Here is a 15,285-nt window from a genome sequence, read left to right on the forward strand (position 1 = left end):
GCACTCGTGGTCCGTTGGTCTGTCGTAGAAAGACTTACTGTAAACGTCTTTACTGTGCCCGTTGTAGATATTGAATTTTACCACTGAAGGGAAATCTTAGTAGCTGAGCATAAAAAGAATAGAAGCATACTGTAACGCGTGTGAAGGCCATAAACGATATTAATTTTGGAACGTAAACATACAGTATATGGCTGGTCTCGGTACTTTAAAGAAAAAAATACACACCAGTATTCCATTTCTCCCTAAACATTGTAAACTTCGAAGTCTTTAACTAACGTGATACCGGAGTCAACAAGCATACTTTTAGAATTTGATTAAAAGGGAATATAATATGGAATCGTGTATCTCAAGAAATTAATAACGATATAATTATATTCATGTTGCAAAAAAACTGCAACGGACATAAAAACTCCCTTGCTTTTAACAGAGCGTTCCATAATTTCTAACTACGAAAATGCCAGGTGAAAGGATTTGTAAACATATTTTGTTAAAGCAAGTCAGTTTTTTCTGCAACACATAAAATACATTTTTCCAAGAAAGTTTAGCCTTTGTCACTAATGAAACCACTAAATAAAGACATAAATATAGAAATCTTAAGATTTGTTTTATTTAATGTTGGTAGCAGGATGAACTGTCAGAGTGTATATTTTGTCGCAAAGTTGCTGCAAGATGTTAACAGTGAGAAAGGTATTTAGAAATGAGTTATTTCAAGATGAAAAAGAAAACATACACGAAACATGGTTTCATTACGACCAGAATCGGTCTTGAGATATTTTTAACTTGATTTACAGTATTTGAGGGTGTGGGTGCTAACAGAATGAAACGCTAAAATGTTTGTGTGTATTCTAATGGTAGTGGGGGCAGGGTGTGTGGGAACAGGTTTGGTTGAAATTGCATTTTCGTAGTTAGAAATTATGAAACGCCCTGTTAAAAGCAAGGAAGTTTTTATGCCCCTTGAAGTAAAACAAAATGCCTGACAAAGTATGGCTTGGACAGATTCCAAGTGCTTGTACAAATGTGCTAAAGAAATTATACTTTGAGTATACAGCTTGTCCAAAGTCATCCATTATTAATACTATTAGTAATATCTTCAGTAAAGGCTTTGATGCATAAATATTTCTGATAAAGGTAGGTTGTGTACTTTTGTCCAACTGAGCAATCTTGCTTTCATAAAATATACCAACATTTTAATGACTGATGATTAACATGCTGCAATACACAGTTCAAAATTAAAGGCTCAAATGCTGTACATGAGAGGTTAAGCTCCCCCTGGTGGTTTTACAAGGTGACACCGGATAGTTAGTCACGTGACACACGTGAACCGCGTGATACCCCGGTGGGCGTGTCGCGGTATGCCGCGAAATACCTCACCCATTTTGAATGGCTGCATCTGTACATTCTTTCACTGATTGGATTGCAACAGTAACAAATTAAAGGGAATACAGACAATAAAAGGTGTATAAATAATAAATAAGGAATAAAATATATATTCAGACTTTAATTTTTGCATTTTGGCAGCATAGTGAAATGGTGATTAGCACTGCTGCCTCACAGCCCTGAGTTCAATTCCTTGCCTGGGGTTCTGTCTGTGGGAAATTTGTATGTTCTCCCTGTGTTCACATGGGCACTCCCTGAAAGCTACTGTTGCTTGCCAGTATAGAATCTGGCTCTCCCAGACCCTGAATTGGATTAAACAGTTAAAAAATAGATGCATTTGTTCATGTGCATATATACACAGCTGCCCAGAAATTCTAAGGCAATTTGGAGTTCCAATGTTATGTTATGTTTAAGTTGAACTATATACTAGCCAGATCTAATTTAAAAATCTGTTCACAATTTTTAAATAAAACTTTTTCATATCAAAGAGAGAAGACTGCTTGAATTGGATCCACTCACAATCAAAATGTTTGAATCACTTGAGCAATCATTCGGCGTCTCATGTCATTAGTTCACATAAAACTGAAAGGGTGCTTTTATACTACAATGCACAGATAGGATCGGACATTAGCTTAAAGCAAAAAGGTACATTTTTCAAAGATCATCATAAATTGTTGCATAAAGAATGAATGTGAGGAAAAGAATACAGCAATGCAAACTACTCTTGCAGAACAGTGAACATACTTTCACTGAGTTATGTAACTTTAACTCAGTGTCCATATTATTAGACATAGCATATTAACTTAAATTGGTTGAAAAGCAAGGTTTAAAAATGCAATGTTTTCCATATTAATGGGTTTGCAGTAAAAGAGAATTATGGCATCTGTGTTTAGAGACAGCCTTTTACTTGATTCATCCTGAGCACTTTAACCACATATTAGGGATATTGACCCAACAATATAACTCATTTTACATCTAATGTTTTATCCTTCAAAGAGGAAAATAAAACAAGATAAACCAAACTGTGCTATATTGTACACATTTTCTTACAAGTACGAGCTGCACACTATGAGAGATAAAACATTTGATTTTCACATAATATTTCGATGGTGACCAGATTCTGGAAATTAAGTCTCTTATTTCTTTTCTTGTTCAGTCCCTCCAGTTCTCTCCGTGCCACAGCAGTCTTTCAATGCCACGGCAGATTACCAAGAGTCTGTGACATTGACCTGCAGGGCCTATGGCTCTCCTGAACCAGAGGTCACCTGGCACAGGTAAGAGCTGCAGGATTGTCTTGCATAATATTAGGAAACATGACAACTTTCTACTACAGGTTTTATCCAGTTATTCTTACAGATTTTTCAATAGGTTCAATTTGCAGTCATGGCCTTGGCTGATATGTTATTTGGAAAACTCCCAGGGGCAGGGTGGTGATCTTTTAATAGGCAGATTTCAGGACAGATACACACATGTTAACACACAAAAATCAGTGCTCTTTTAATCACATGTATTTTACTTCAAAACCCCAAAACAAATCACTAGCTCGTCACTAGCACAATCTATACTTCTTGTAAATAAATAGCCATATATTACACTCGCCCTGCTGTGCCGTAGCATGGTGTGTTGCAGTTGCTGGCAGCCATGCCCTGATTGCCATGAAGATAGCTGATGCAGAGCACCTGACTTTAGTGAGAGCACTGCATCAGCAGAACGAGCATAACAGCATGAAGTTAAACTTTTTACCAGCTCCATAAACCCAAAGTCTCCATTTTCTCAAATTGCTCATTTTCCAAAATATTCTTCCAAATACTCACAGTTCCCAAAACTCACATATATTCAACCTTACATTTAGTCAGTCAGGACATTTCCATCCCAATCTTTCTCTGATGACTTTCCAAACATAAGGTAAAAATTAGCACTGGAAGCCACTGTACTTATCTACCTTCTTACATCGAGTAAAGAATGCATAGACTGTTCATATTTATTTTATGGATAATAATAATAACAACAATAATAATATAGCACTTATATAGCAATTATATAGCACTTTTCCCATAGTTCTTTACACAATGAAGGGGACTTCAGTGACTATCCATCACTGCAAGAGCAGCATCCACCTGGAAGACAGCCATTATGTATCATTTACAGCAAAAACATTTCGTAAGGATAAAATAATGAAAGTGATGCATTCATTTTGGTTCAAATAGGACTAATGACATTATTTTATCTAGCACTGTGAAAAAAATGTGATGATAAAAAATGTTAATTTTTTAAGTTTAATTGATGAGTGTGTAGAGACCCAGAAGACATGCAGTATATTGTTATAAATGGGGGATTATGAAAATAGTGAAAATCAGGAATTGACCAAGTGGTTTAGTCAATAAGTAAAATACATTTTCTAAACCCCCAACGTATGTGATTTCTCCAGAATATACCTGAGCAGTTGGTATAATTAGAGGCACATTAATTCTTTGTTCTCTGGCACAGGTTTGGTGAAAAGAATAAAAATCCAGGCTCACTTGTTTAAACAAATATTTATTAAAGATGACAATACAAACTCTTCAATACACACAACAAAACATTTAACACACAAGTTACTATATTTACAGAATATACATACAAGGTGTAACATCCTAATCACCCAGAAAAACCCCAGACTTCTTCTAAATATGAAACTCTTAAATGATGCTTACAGAAGCCAAATAAGAGATACACTGCCTTCTAAATAAATGTAATACAACCTGCAGTTAAGTCTCTGCACCCTGGATGCCACAACATAAATGGGAGCCCATCTCCCTGCTCTAAAAAAGCACCCTAAGCAGGAAAGATGTCTCTAACCGAGGTATCTTTTACCCAGGAAACCCAAGTTCCCTCAAAACACAGAATAGCAAGCTCAGGTTCAAATACGTAGCTCCAGTCAGGTTTTCTTTGGATGATCATGAAGTATGGGCTCTCATCTGACCCTAGCTTCAAATTCTACTCTTCTCTTGTCTCTATTCTTGTCCTCTTCTGTCTTGTTGTTTTTCTCCCCCTGGTCTTAATTTGATCTTATATGGTGGGTTTCTGTACTGCTTATTGACAATCATTAACATGTGACTTAATTACCTAGGTATACCAAGGTAAACATTACAATTGGTTTGATAAGGTGACCCCCAACGTCTCAGCAAATATCCAGTCTGCTTTGAATCTAGAAATGTTTACACAACTTTAAGAGTCACTTCCCAGTCACCTAAAGCAGTAACTATAAATATATATCAGAAATGTAAAATGGTATTTATTGCAATAGTGAGTGATTCTCATTTTCAACAATAATTCTTAATGTTTTAAAATATATACATTTAATTCCGTTCAGGTTCAAAGCCCTGTGTTCAATTTCAAGGTCAAATGTGGACAAATATAAATATTATGCAACTTATTAAATTGTATACCACATTTTTCAAATACAAAACTTAATGAAATCAAAACTATGTTACTGTACATCATTTAGTATGATAGACTCTGTAAGCATGAAAAAATAGCTAAATATTTTTAAAATGCCCAGATGCATACAGCACACAATAAGAACGTAAAAATGCTATTGTTATGTTTGGCTTTATCTACAAATTAATAAATGACATTTTATAAAGGTTACTTAAATATCAAGAGGCTTAATAAATGAGCTTGTAATATCTGAAACAGAATCAGAGTGGAAATAAAATCTGAAGCCAAGGTTTTTACCAACACATAAAAGTTGTTTTTCACATTTAATTTTCCAAGTATTATGTCTAGGAAATTACTGACTTTCAGTTCTCAGTAATTTTTTAGAACTATTATAATCTTTGAGCATATAAAAAACTTTTCAAGATCGGAATTAATTTGTGTGCAACACTGGTGTAATACTAGGGGAAAAACAGGAGTTAAATAATTGTCTTTTACAAAGAATTATCAAAAAACAAAAGATTCAGAACAGCTGATGAAAATTAATCTTAACTATCAGCACTGTTGTTCCAAGTACCCAGGGTTTTTTTTTAAAAATCACTCACTAGGCTATCTTGGATTATCAATAGAATATTAATGACAATTACAATCAGATACTGCTCTAGTCATCCAGTGTATAGGAAATAAACCATGTTAACATTTTCTGAATGAATTACAAAAATATACCATCTAGGAAGTTAGTGTTCATAGATTTCCTACAATTCATAAACAACATTTTTACAATGTTCCTGAAATAATGCCAAGAAAAAAAGCTGAAAGAAAAACGAGTTCTGGAGAAAGGACATTAAAATGAGTAAGCAACAGCTTACTTTTATATAAATAACAGAGATTGGGTTCAAGGAAGATGAAATATGATGTCAATTAAAACACTGCAGTAACTATTCTTTTAATTAAAATATTGTAACATTACATTTTGCCCTTAATTAAAAATTTGCCAAATTAAACCAGTAGGATTGTTTTTTTTTAATTTAAAAGAACAAGTTAACACTGCAGGATTGCTTACCTTGGTAGAATAACATAAGAACTTTAAATTAAAAGTCTTAAGAAGTCATGGGACTGCAATGTTTTGGTTTGAAAAAAGACACTTTGGATAATTGTTTTTTTAATGGCACAGTCTTCTTAGAATGACCGAGTCAAATATTGAACAGTTCAAGTAGTGACTTCATTAAATACAATTTCAGTGTCAAGATTTTTGATTACTATAAATGTTACCAATATACTGTACAGTACTGTCACACCTTTCACAGATCTTATATTCCAACAACAAGAAAGGGTTGTGGCTGATAATTTTTTATATGCAGGGAAAGTCCAGAGCCTCATTCACCACTGCATGCACATTCAAACTGACATAGTGTAATGTAGTTAAACTGTCAAGTGGAAGCCTTGCTATCTTGTGTGACTGCTATGTGACTGCTATCTCTCTGTTGGCAGGAGGGGTAAACAGATTGAAGAATCTGACCAATATGTTCTGAAGGGAAGAGGTACCATGCTGACTATCTGTAGCATCAAGCAAGACGATGGAGGATCCTATTTCTGCAAGGCAACAAACAAAGCTGGGGTGGTAGAGGAAGAGCTTGTTCTCAAAGTGTTTGGTAAGGAACATTTGAATCTTCTGTCGAACAGATTCACCCGTACATTAAGGACTTTATTTTTTGGGTCCTATAAAAAATATCATATGGAAAATCACTAACATCTACACATCATAAAGCTTTTATAAGATATCATAAAAGCATAAGAACAGTTACAAAGAAAAGGAAACCATTAGGCCCATTTAGCTAGTTTACTTGTATGTAGCTAATTTATCCATTGTTATAATCCAACCATTTGAAAGAAAGGGGGGAATCGGTTTAAACAACATGGTTGGGTAGTGTGTTCCAAATTCACGCAACCATCTGGTTAAAAAAGTGACTCCTGTTTTTAATTTTATGTCCTCATTGGATCTTTACAAGAATTTCCTCTTGTCCATGCTCCAACAAATAATAATAATAATAATAATAATAATAATAATAATAATAATAATAATAATAATAATAATAATAATTGCTTACACTTATATAGCACTTTTCTGGACACTCCACTCAAAGCACAAAGCGCTTTCCAGGTAATGGGGACTCCCCTCCACCACCACCAATGTGCAGCATCCACCTGGATGATGCGACGGCAGCCATAGTGCGCCAGAACGCTCACCAAACATCAGCTATCAGTGGGGAGGAGAGCAGAGTGATGTAGCCAATTCATAGAGGCGGATTATTAGGAGGCCTTGATTGGTAAGGGCCAATGGGAAATTTGGTCAGGACGCCGGGGTTACACCCCTACTCTTTTTTTCGAGAAACGCCCTGGGATTTTTAATGACCACAGAGAGTCAGGACCTCGGTTTTACGTCTCATTCGAAGGACGGCGCCTGTTTTACAGTATAGTGTCCCCGTCACTATACTGGGGCATTAGGACCCACATGGACCGCAGGGTGAGCGCCCTCTGCTGGACCCACTAACACCTCTTCCAACAAAGTAGGCAAGAATGCTGTCAAACAATTCTTCTATTTCAGTTTGTGCTGATGACATTCCTATAGTTTTTAGTCTATGTGGGTAAAGTTGAAAAAATACCTCTTCTTTTGTAATTTGTTCAATTTCCTTCCACCCCTCCTTCCAAACTATTTTAAATGTTTCTGGAGTCATTTTATTTAGTTTTATTTTGTCCTTTTATTTAGTTTCCTACCAAGTTGCCTGAATTTGTTACAAATGGAATGTGTGCTGTTTATACCAATATTTTGCCTACTTGGATAACAGTAAGTGGGATGTCACCTGCCTAAGATAGGAGCCTATTATCTCTATGGTATTATACACATTAGATACAGATAGACAGCACACTGTTGTCACCTCATGGTCACAATTTTTTTTTGTATTCTTGGTATTACTACCTGTAATTCTAGTTGAGACCTTTGTTTGAGATCTCCTATCAGTGACTACTTTAAGCTCTGTCTGATTCTGAGGACTGGAGAGCAGCACATTTATTTTGTGATGTGAAGTTGAAAAATATTATTTGGTTGGCTTGCTGAAATCTGTTTTCTTTTTCACTTGGGGCCATCTTCTCTTAAACAGTTTACCCATGATTTTCTCAGACAGTTTGCCTTCCTTTCTGCCTTCCTTAACGTTGGTTTTGTACTCTGTCTTCAGTTATTTGATTAGCTATTATTCCTCCTTTTATTAGGAGGCTAGCCTTGTCCAGGTGTGAGTAGGCCCTTTATAGAATTTAGATGATCTTCCACACCAACATTGGGCAGGTAGGCGAACTGTAGGGTGTCCAGTGATGAACTGACCAGGGGTCTCAGGTGGGACAAGACCAGCCTATCCAGTGTCTTCATGACATGAGAATTCAGTGGTACTGGTCTATAGTCATTGAGGACAGAGGGACGCCCTTTCTTTGGTACCAGGACTAGACATGATGTTTTCCAGAGCACAGATACTCTCTTCAAGCACAGACCCAGGTTGAATAAGTGCTGGAGCACTTATCACTTAGCTGATCAGCACAAGCCTTCAAAACTCTGGAACAGACGTCATCTGATCCTCTGGCCGAACCCTGATGAAGCCTGGAGTTTCCTCTCACGAGGCACCAGTAATGTAGGGGTTTGTGCATTTACTTGGACAATTCTTAATTGTGGCAGTAAGTCACAAAATGATTCTTTTCATGGTATTAGAATCCAACTTTGTGGTATAGTTCAAACAACACACACACACAGGTACTAATACACGAGAATGCATTTATTAATACATAAAAAATTGCATATAAACATAACAGATCTTATCGAGAGGGTTAGCAGAATACAAAAGGTATATATTTAATCACAAAGAGTTACCAATACCAAGAGGACATACATTCAGTATATCATTCATTTAGACCGTCTCGTAAATGAACTTGGTTACAACTTCTACACTAGATACTCAAAACAAGTACATAACTCTTAGGAATTAAATTGACATCAACTGGTTGGGATAACAAATGAATTCTCGAGCAGTAATGCAGAATGTTGTGTAAGAAAACCGGCTCAGGGACGCCAAATATGTAATCATAGCCAAAATGTAAATGGAGTGGCTCTCTGAAGGCACCAGTTCTGTTGGGTTTGGGCATTTACTGAGACAATTATTAATTGTAGCAGTAAATCACAAAGTTGATTCTTTTGATGGCTTTAGAATCCAACCATGCGACATAACTCAAACAGCGCACACACACAGGTACTAATACACGAGGATACATTTATTAATACATAGAATATGCATGTAAACCTAACAGATCTTATCGAGAGGGTTATCAGAATACAAAAGGTATATATTCAATCAGTTACAAAGTGTTACACATATCAAGAGGACATACGTTCAGTATATCATTCATTAAGATCGTTTCATAAATGAACTTGGTTATAACATCTACATTAGATACTCAAAACAAGTACATAACTCTTAGGAATTAAATTGATATCAACTGGTATGGATAACAATTGAATTCTCGAGCTGTAATGCATTGAAGTTAAATACTCATCCAATCTCTGGGGATTCAGATCTCCTGCAGGCACAAAGAAACAGTTGCAGGCTGTTGCTGTCCAATCCGCGCTCTCTGGCTCGGTGCCAGGCTGTGCTGCGCGGCTTGCGACGGTGCGCTGCTGATGCTCACTGTTGGCTTTAACTAGCAAAGTTTGTGCACAGGAGAAAAGATGACTGGGGGTCGCAGCAAGTCAGGAAGAGGACCGGTTCATTCCTGATGAAGAGCTAGTTCTGAATAGTGATTCAGCTGTCCACAGTTCCGACCTGTTCATGAGGCCTGCTGCTGGTGCTAACCTCGGGTGGATCCTCTGGTTATTCTCTGGCAACCTCCGCTCTAGACTTTTAGAACAAAGGAAAGTTCTGGCACTCGGACACACTGGCCATTCCGTGGTTGTCCGGGCTGAGTCTCAGGATGGTCAGGAGGCACGCTGCGAGAATGTCCTGCCCTTGGGAGCCTTCTGCTCCTGGGCCGTCCTGCCCTGGAATTCTCCTTTGAATTCCCTTTAGAACAGTCCACAGAATCCTCTCCAGAATCTTACTGAATCTTACTGAATCTCTCAGGCTCTCTGTGTTGCCTGTTTTTACCTGGAGGAACTTCAGCTCGTTGATTGGCTGAAAGTTCCATAGGCATCAGAGTCCCACGTGGGTTACTCGGCCCTACCAGTCCCTGATTGGTTGATCAAGGTGAGATATGAGTCACTTACTCCTGACACTTAGGAATGCAGTCCAGATGTCCAACTGGCACTCCCTAGACAGATAGACACCAATGGATGACCATTGATCATGATAGCCAGGCTTAGCTAAGTGCACCCCCCTTTGGGAGCTTGTTTCTTAACAAAAGAAAACATCTTAAATCAGCCTGCATGAATAGTTTCTCTGTGGCTGCACCACAGAGATGAACAGAGAAATGGGGACTCATTTGGGAAGGCTCAGAACACTTTATTATTTCTTATTAATAAGCTTCGCCGCTACAGTTGAATACTCATCCAATTCTCTGGGGATTCAGATCTCCTGCTCGACACAAAGAAGCAGTGGCAGCTTTGTTGCTGTGTCCAATTGGCGCTCTCTGGCTCGGTGTCAGGCCATGCTGCTTGCGACGTGGTGAGAGAGATTCCTGTGAAGCGGTGCTCTAGCAGTGGGCTCTCTGAAAATCAGCTAGTTAGTTCTGGCTTACTAGCAGAGGTTGTGCACAGGAGAAAGGTGACTGCGGGTCCCAGCAGGTCAGGAAGAATACCGGTTCGTTCCTGATGAAGCACTAGTCCTGAATCCTTAGCTGTCCACAGTTCCTACTTGTTCACGAGGCTTGCTGCTGATGCTAACCTCGGGTGGATCCTTTGGTTACGCGCTGGCTACCTCTGTCCTCAACTCTTAGAACAAAGGAAAGTCCTGCACTCAGACACACTGGCCATTACATGGTGGTCCGGGCTGAGTCTGAGGATGTTCAAGAGGAGCCCTAAGGCTGAATGTCCACCAGACGCGCTGCGAGAGTGTCCTGCGCTTGGGAACTGTTCCCTTTGGGACTATTCTGCGCTTCCCAACTGTTCTGCCCCGGAATTGTTCTTCGACTCTCTGTGTTGCCTGTTTTTACCTAGAGGAACTGCAGGTTGTTCATTGGTTGAAAGTTTCATGGGCATCAGAGACCCACGTGGGGTTAACCTGCCCAGCCAGTTCCTGATTGGCTGATGATGAATAACCATGCCCTCTGACCTTAGGGTCGTAAACAAACTTTGAATTAGACTCCCTTGGAATCTCAGACTTTTAGGCACCAGAATTGAGATTATTAAGGTTGCTGGAGAATCTCAGGAATTGGGGAGCTGTTCCTTATCAGGACACTCCATCAGCTAGGGAAGCACCTTAATTGTGAACTGTATCAGGCACCACTGAGATGAAGGAGAGAGAGACTGGCAAGGGAGCAGGAAACTTAATACCTGTATTTTAATAAGCCTTGCCGCTACAAGCCTCTTCAATTCCCTCTTCACCTGGTCGCCCGTGATGGTCAGCCTGGCCTGGGGAATGGTGCTTTTACCCCTGTCAGTGCTGCAGGTGTTAAAGTGGGAGGTGTTGGAGAGTGGCAGCTGCAGGAGATGGGGGAGTGAGTAGCTGTTGGGGGTTGTAGCTGTAGGCGGCTGTGGTTGTGGGAGGATGGAGGAGGTGTAGGGCAGTCACAGCTGCGAGGGGTTAGGGAGTGTGTGGCTGTGGGTGGTGAGCCAAAGAGGGCCCTGAATCAAACCTATTAAAGAACTGGTTCAGGTCATTATCCATCTCCATGTTCCCCTCTATTACACCCCCAGTCTGTTTGAAGCCAGTGATCTCTCTCATGCTGCTCCATACGATCCTCACCCTATTCCTTGCCAGCTTGTCCTCTACCTTCCTCCTGTTGGAGTCCTTTCTCTCCCTTAACCTGTTACTGGCAAAGACCCTTTTAGCCAATGTCTGCCTGGAATTTCCTCCCCTTAAACATTTTGTTATATCCCTGCAGCAGAACATAGCAGGAACCTGATTCAGGACTTAAATTGAAGCTACCCCCTTGGCTTTGAGTGTGAATAGTCAAATGTCTTGTATTTCTTAATGTGTCCACTCAGCAGACAAACATAATGAAAAAAAAAAAACCAAAACAGCAGGCGGAAATTTTGTTTTGGTCTTCAGAGGCCTGTCAGGTAGCTTTTGTAGACATTGTCCTAGGTGTCTACTAGCTTGGATATTAATTTGGGACAAACTGATCAATTAGAAAAAAATCTACATAATGATTTGTGAAGACTGGACTTGGGATGAAATTTTCTGCATATAATAAATAAAACCTAAAATATTGAAAGTAATAACAATAAAAACCTTTGCAATAGCTATAAAAATATTTAGACACTGCTAGAGAGCCCTTTTCTGCTGTCAGGCATTGAAAAAAAAACCTCAGAGTTGCCTTCTGGTGTGAAAAAAGGAGCACTGATAAGAAACTGATTGATTACCCCTTCAGAGTCAATGATTGACAGCTAGAAAGCAAGCGGCATGTAGCCTGAGGTTTCTAGAGGAAGTCTTACCCCTTAAGGGCTCTGAATGGCTGAAAATACAATGAAGGACAGCATTTTTTACCAATCAGATCACCTAATTTCTGTCATTCCTGCTTCAAATATCTTCTACATAGTCAATAACCTATCAGTAACCTCCAGGTCTGAGGGAGGGTTAGTGTAGGCTCTGTGGATATATATTGTGCTACAGAATAAGGTAAAAACATAGGATGTATATATTTTTGCTGTTTTTTTCTTTTGCGGTCTTATTTTGCTGGCTTATTGATTACCTTATGCATATTGGAAGTTTGAAATTATATCATCAGATAAAAAGTGACTTTGTCATTGATCAATGTTTTTTTTAAAGCTCCGGTTGTCTTTTTTTGATTGATAAAATGTTTTTGTGGTTTTGTTGGTAAAAAACAATTAAAAATGATGCAGGAATCAAAAGTAGGTATTGATTTACACCATGGACGCTTGCAACTACGCCAAGCATGGGACACGTTAGATTCTATGAACATTTTTTCTTTAAGCTCTGAAAACGGCTTTGTGAAGCTCTAGTTGAACCTTTTTCAATTGATAAAATGTTTTCTGCAAAGGTTTTGTAGTTTTGGTGATATAAAACAATGAAGTGAGACGCTCCTTTTGAGTCAAGTTTTTCTTGACTCAGGCGCTTACGTAGGTGCTTGCATCCATGACCAGGATTAAGTTGCCTATCATGATCACATAATCATGGAATCTATCTTGGATTTAGATCACCATAACATCCAATCCAATAAAGAAGCAAATCTCCAAACATAATGTCACCACATAATGGAAGCTTCTCTACTGATGCCAATGTTACCTTGCTAGTATACAATTACAGTCCATAACAAGATGTTAATCATCTTTTTCTTGATGCTGATGCTCAACTTCAAAAGTTTCTTTGGGTTTTGTATCATATAGACTGCATCAGAGCTGATACACCACCACCATTACGTCAAAATAAAGTATTTAATTTGACTTCGGTAGTTGCATGCTGCCTTGATGGAAGAACACTCACCTTGGGCGTCATAGCCAATGACAATGAAGCTAATTGTTTCTGGTGTGGCTCAGATGTTCTTAATTAAATCTATGGCTTGGCTTAGTGCTTGTTGCTGTTAAGGTTGATTTCTGTCCTCCATCTTGGAGCACAGCAGAAAATGAGAAAGTTTATTGGAAACTTTCTCATTTTCCAATCACATTGTGCCATTTAGACGGACAACCTATATTGGACCATAATTCATCTTTCATACGCGTAAAATGGTCTCACACTCTTCATTTTACCTCTCACATACACATAAAATGCATGCACATTCATTAGTTTTGTTTCTCACATTCACATTGTGAAGGAGTGTTTTATGTATGTGCAAGGTAAAACTAGTGAATGTGAGAGCGTTTTGTGTGTATGTGAGAGGTAAAACTAGTGAAGTGACAGCTTTTTGTGTGTAGGTGCGAGGTAAAACTAGTGAATGTGAGTGCATTTTATGTATATGTGAGAGGTAAAATGGAGAGTATAAGAGCATTTTATATGAATGTGAGAGGTAAAATGGAGAGTGTGAGAGCATTTTGTGTGTGTATGAGAGGTAAAGTTTGAATAATGGCCTAAACGGCACCTCATACATGGCTGCTGCAGTTCAGAGCCTGGTATTACCTTGGAAATGTGCTCATCTCTGTGACACTGCAAAGACTGGATAGTTAGCATTCACGTTCTCAGTCTGTCTGGCTTTTACAGCTTGGTGGCTGAAGGTTTCTTTAATATATGGTACATCCTCAGTACAACTGTGAATTGTGATTGTGAATGTAAAGTCAATATTTAACATACTGTGATATATAAAATAAAAAAGTCAATATACAATTTAATAAGAAGAATACAATTATATTGTATTATTAGAGAATGGTTTAAGATAAAATGTATTCTAAATTAATATAGAAGTTAAAATCTAAAAAATATATTATATTAAAATATATTTTAATGTATTCATATTTATGGTCAACTGATACATAAAAGGCCAGTTTCACACAACCCATTTGAGCAGTCATTTGATTGAATTTGCTGCATAGTGTAACTTGCCTTACATTAAGGTGTATTAGTATCCAAGAGGAAAAGATGATGCCAAGAATTCATGGGAATTGGAGTTCCTCAACTAAAGCTGCATCAGTGACTACTGCCAATGTAGTGAAGACAGAGAGTGAAAATAAAAGCCTAAGCCACTTTACCACACTGCAAGGGGACACCCATAGAAAATATCAGATAAGTTAAGATGAAATAGGTGCTACACCCCACAAGTACAGTTGTGTTGTTCTTGCATATTTTAACAACTGTTTCTAACAACTTACTAATTACTAGTAATATATGCTGATGGAACAAAAATGCAACACTTTGTTAGACTGAAATTTCAACCTTCATTGCTGAAATAACAAATCAAAATAGGAAAACAAAACAGTACACCAACAAAAACAACAGGAAAAGACTTAACAACTGTGAACATTAACAACAGTCATCTTGCAGTCCTTCAGTATCTTGTGTGACCGCCTCTTGCAGCCACCACTGCTTGACACCTCTGGCGCATAGAGCCAATGAGCCTCTGAATCTGCAGGGATGTTATCCCAATCCTGCGGAAGGGCCTGACAAGGTTGTTGGTCATTGGCAGACAGAGGGTCACATCTCCTGGTGCTATCCAGGGCATCCAAAAGGTGCTCTATGCTGTTACAGAAAACACCTCTGGATAGCAAGAAGCATAGCTGGCAAAAAAGATATGTTCATGTCCTCTAGGGGACCTGTCTAAAAGACTGAAAACATCCATGGCAATGTGCTCAAAAGGGACATATAATTAGATGCTATAAATAATAAAAAAACAGTGTCCCCTGATCCATCC

General features: G+C 38.4%; 1 protein-coding gene across 7 annotated transcripts in view; it reads left to right on the forward strand.

Moving 5' to 3' along the window:
• Nucleotides 1-15,285, forward strand: part of LOC102686692 (neural cell adhesion molecule 2) — a 791,770-nt gene that overhangs the window by 578,678 nt on the left and 197,807 nt on the right. For all 7 annotated transcript variants that reach the window (XM_015361840.2, XM_015361841.2, XM_015361843.2 and 4 more), the window contains exons 6-7: nt 2,534-2,651; nt 6,286-6,446. In XM_015361840.2, the coding sequence (XP_015217326.2) occupies nt 2,534-2,651; nt 6,286-6,446 (279 nt within the window). The remainder of the gene's footprint in view (nt 1-2,533; nt 2,652-6,285; nt 6,447-15,285) is intronic.

Source organism: Lepisosteus oculatus, chromosome 13 (assembly GCF_040954835.1).
Source record: "Lepisosteus oculatus isolate fLepOcu1 chromosome 13, fLepOcu1.hap2, whole genome shotgun sequence".
Classification (NCBI taxonomy): domain Eukaryota; kingdom Metazoa; phylum Chordata; class Actinopteri; order Semionotiformes; family Lepisosteidae; genus Lepisosteus; species Lepisosteus oculatus.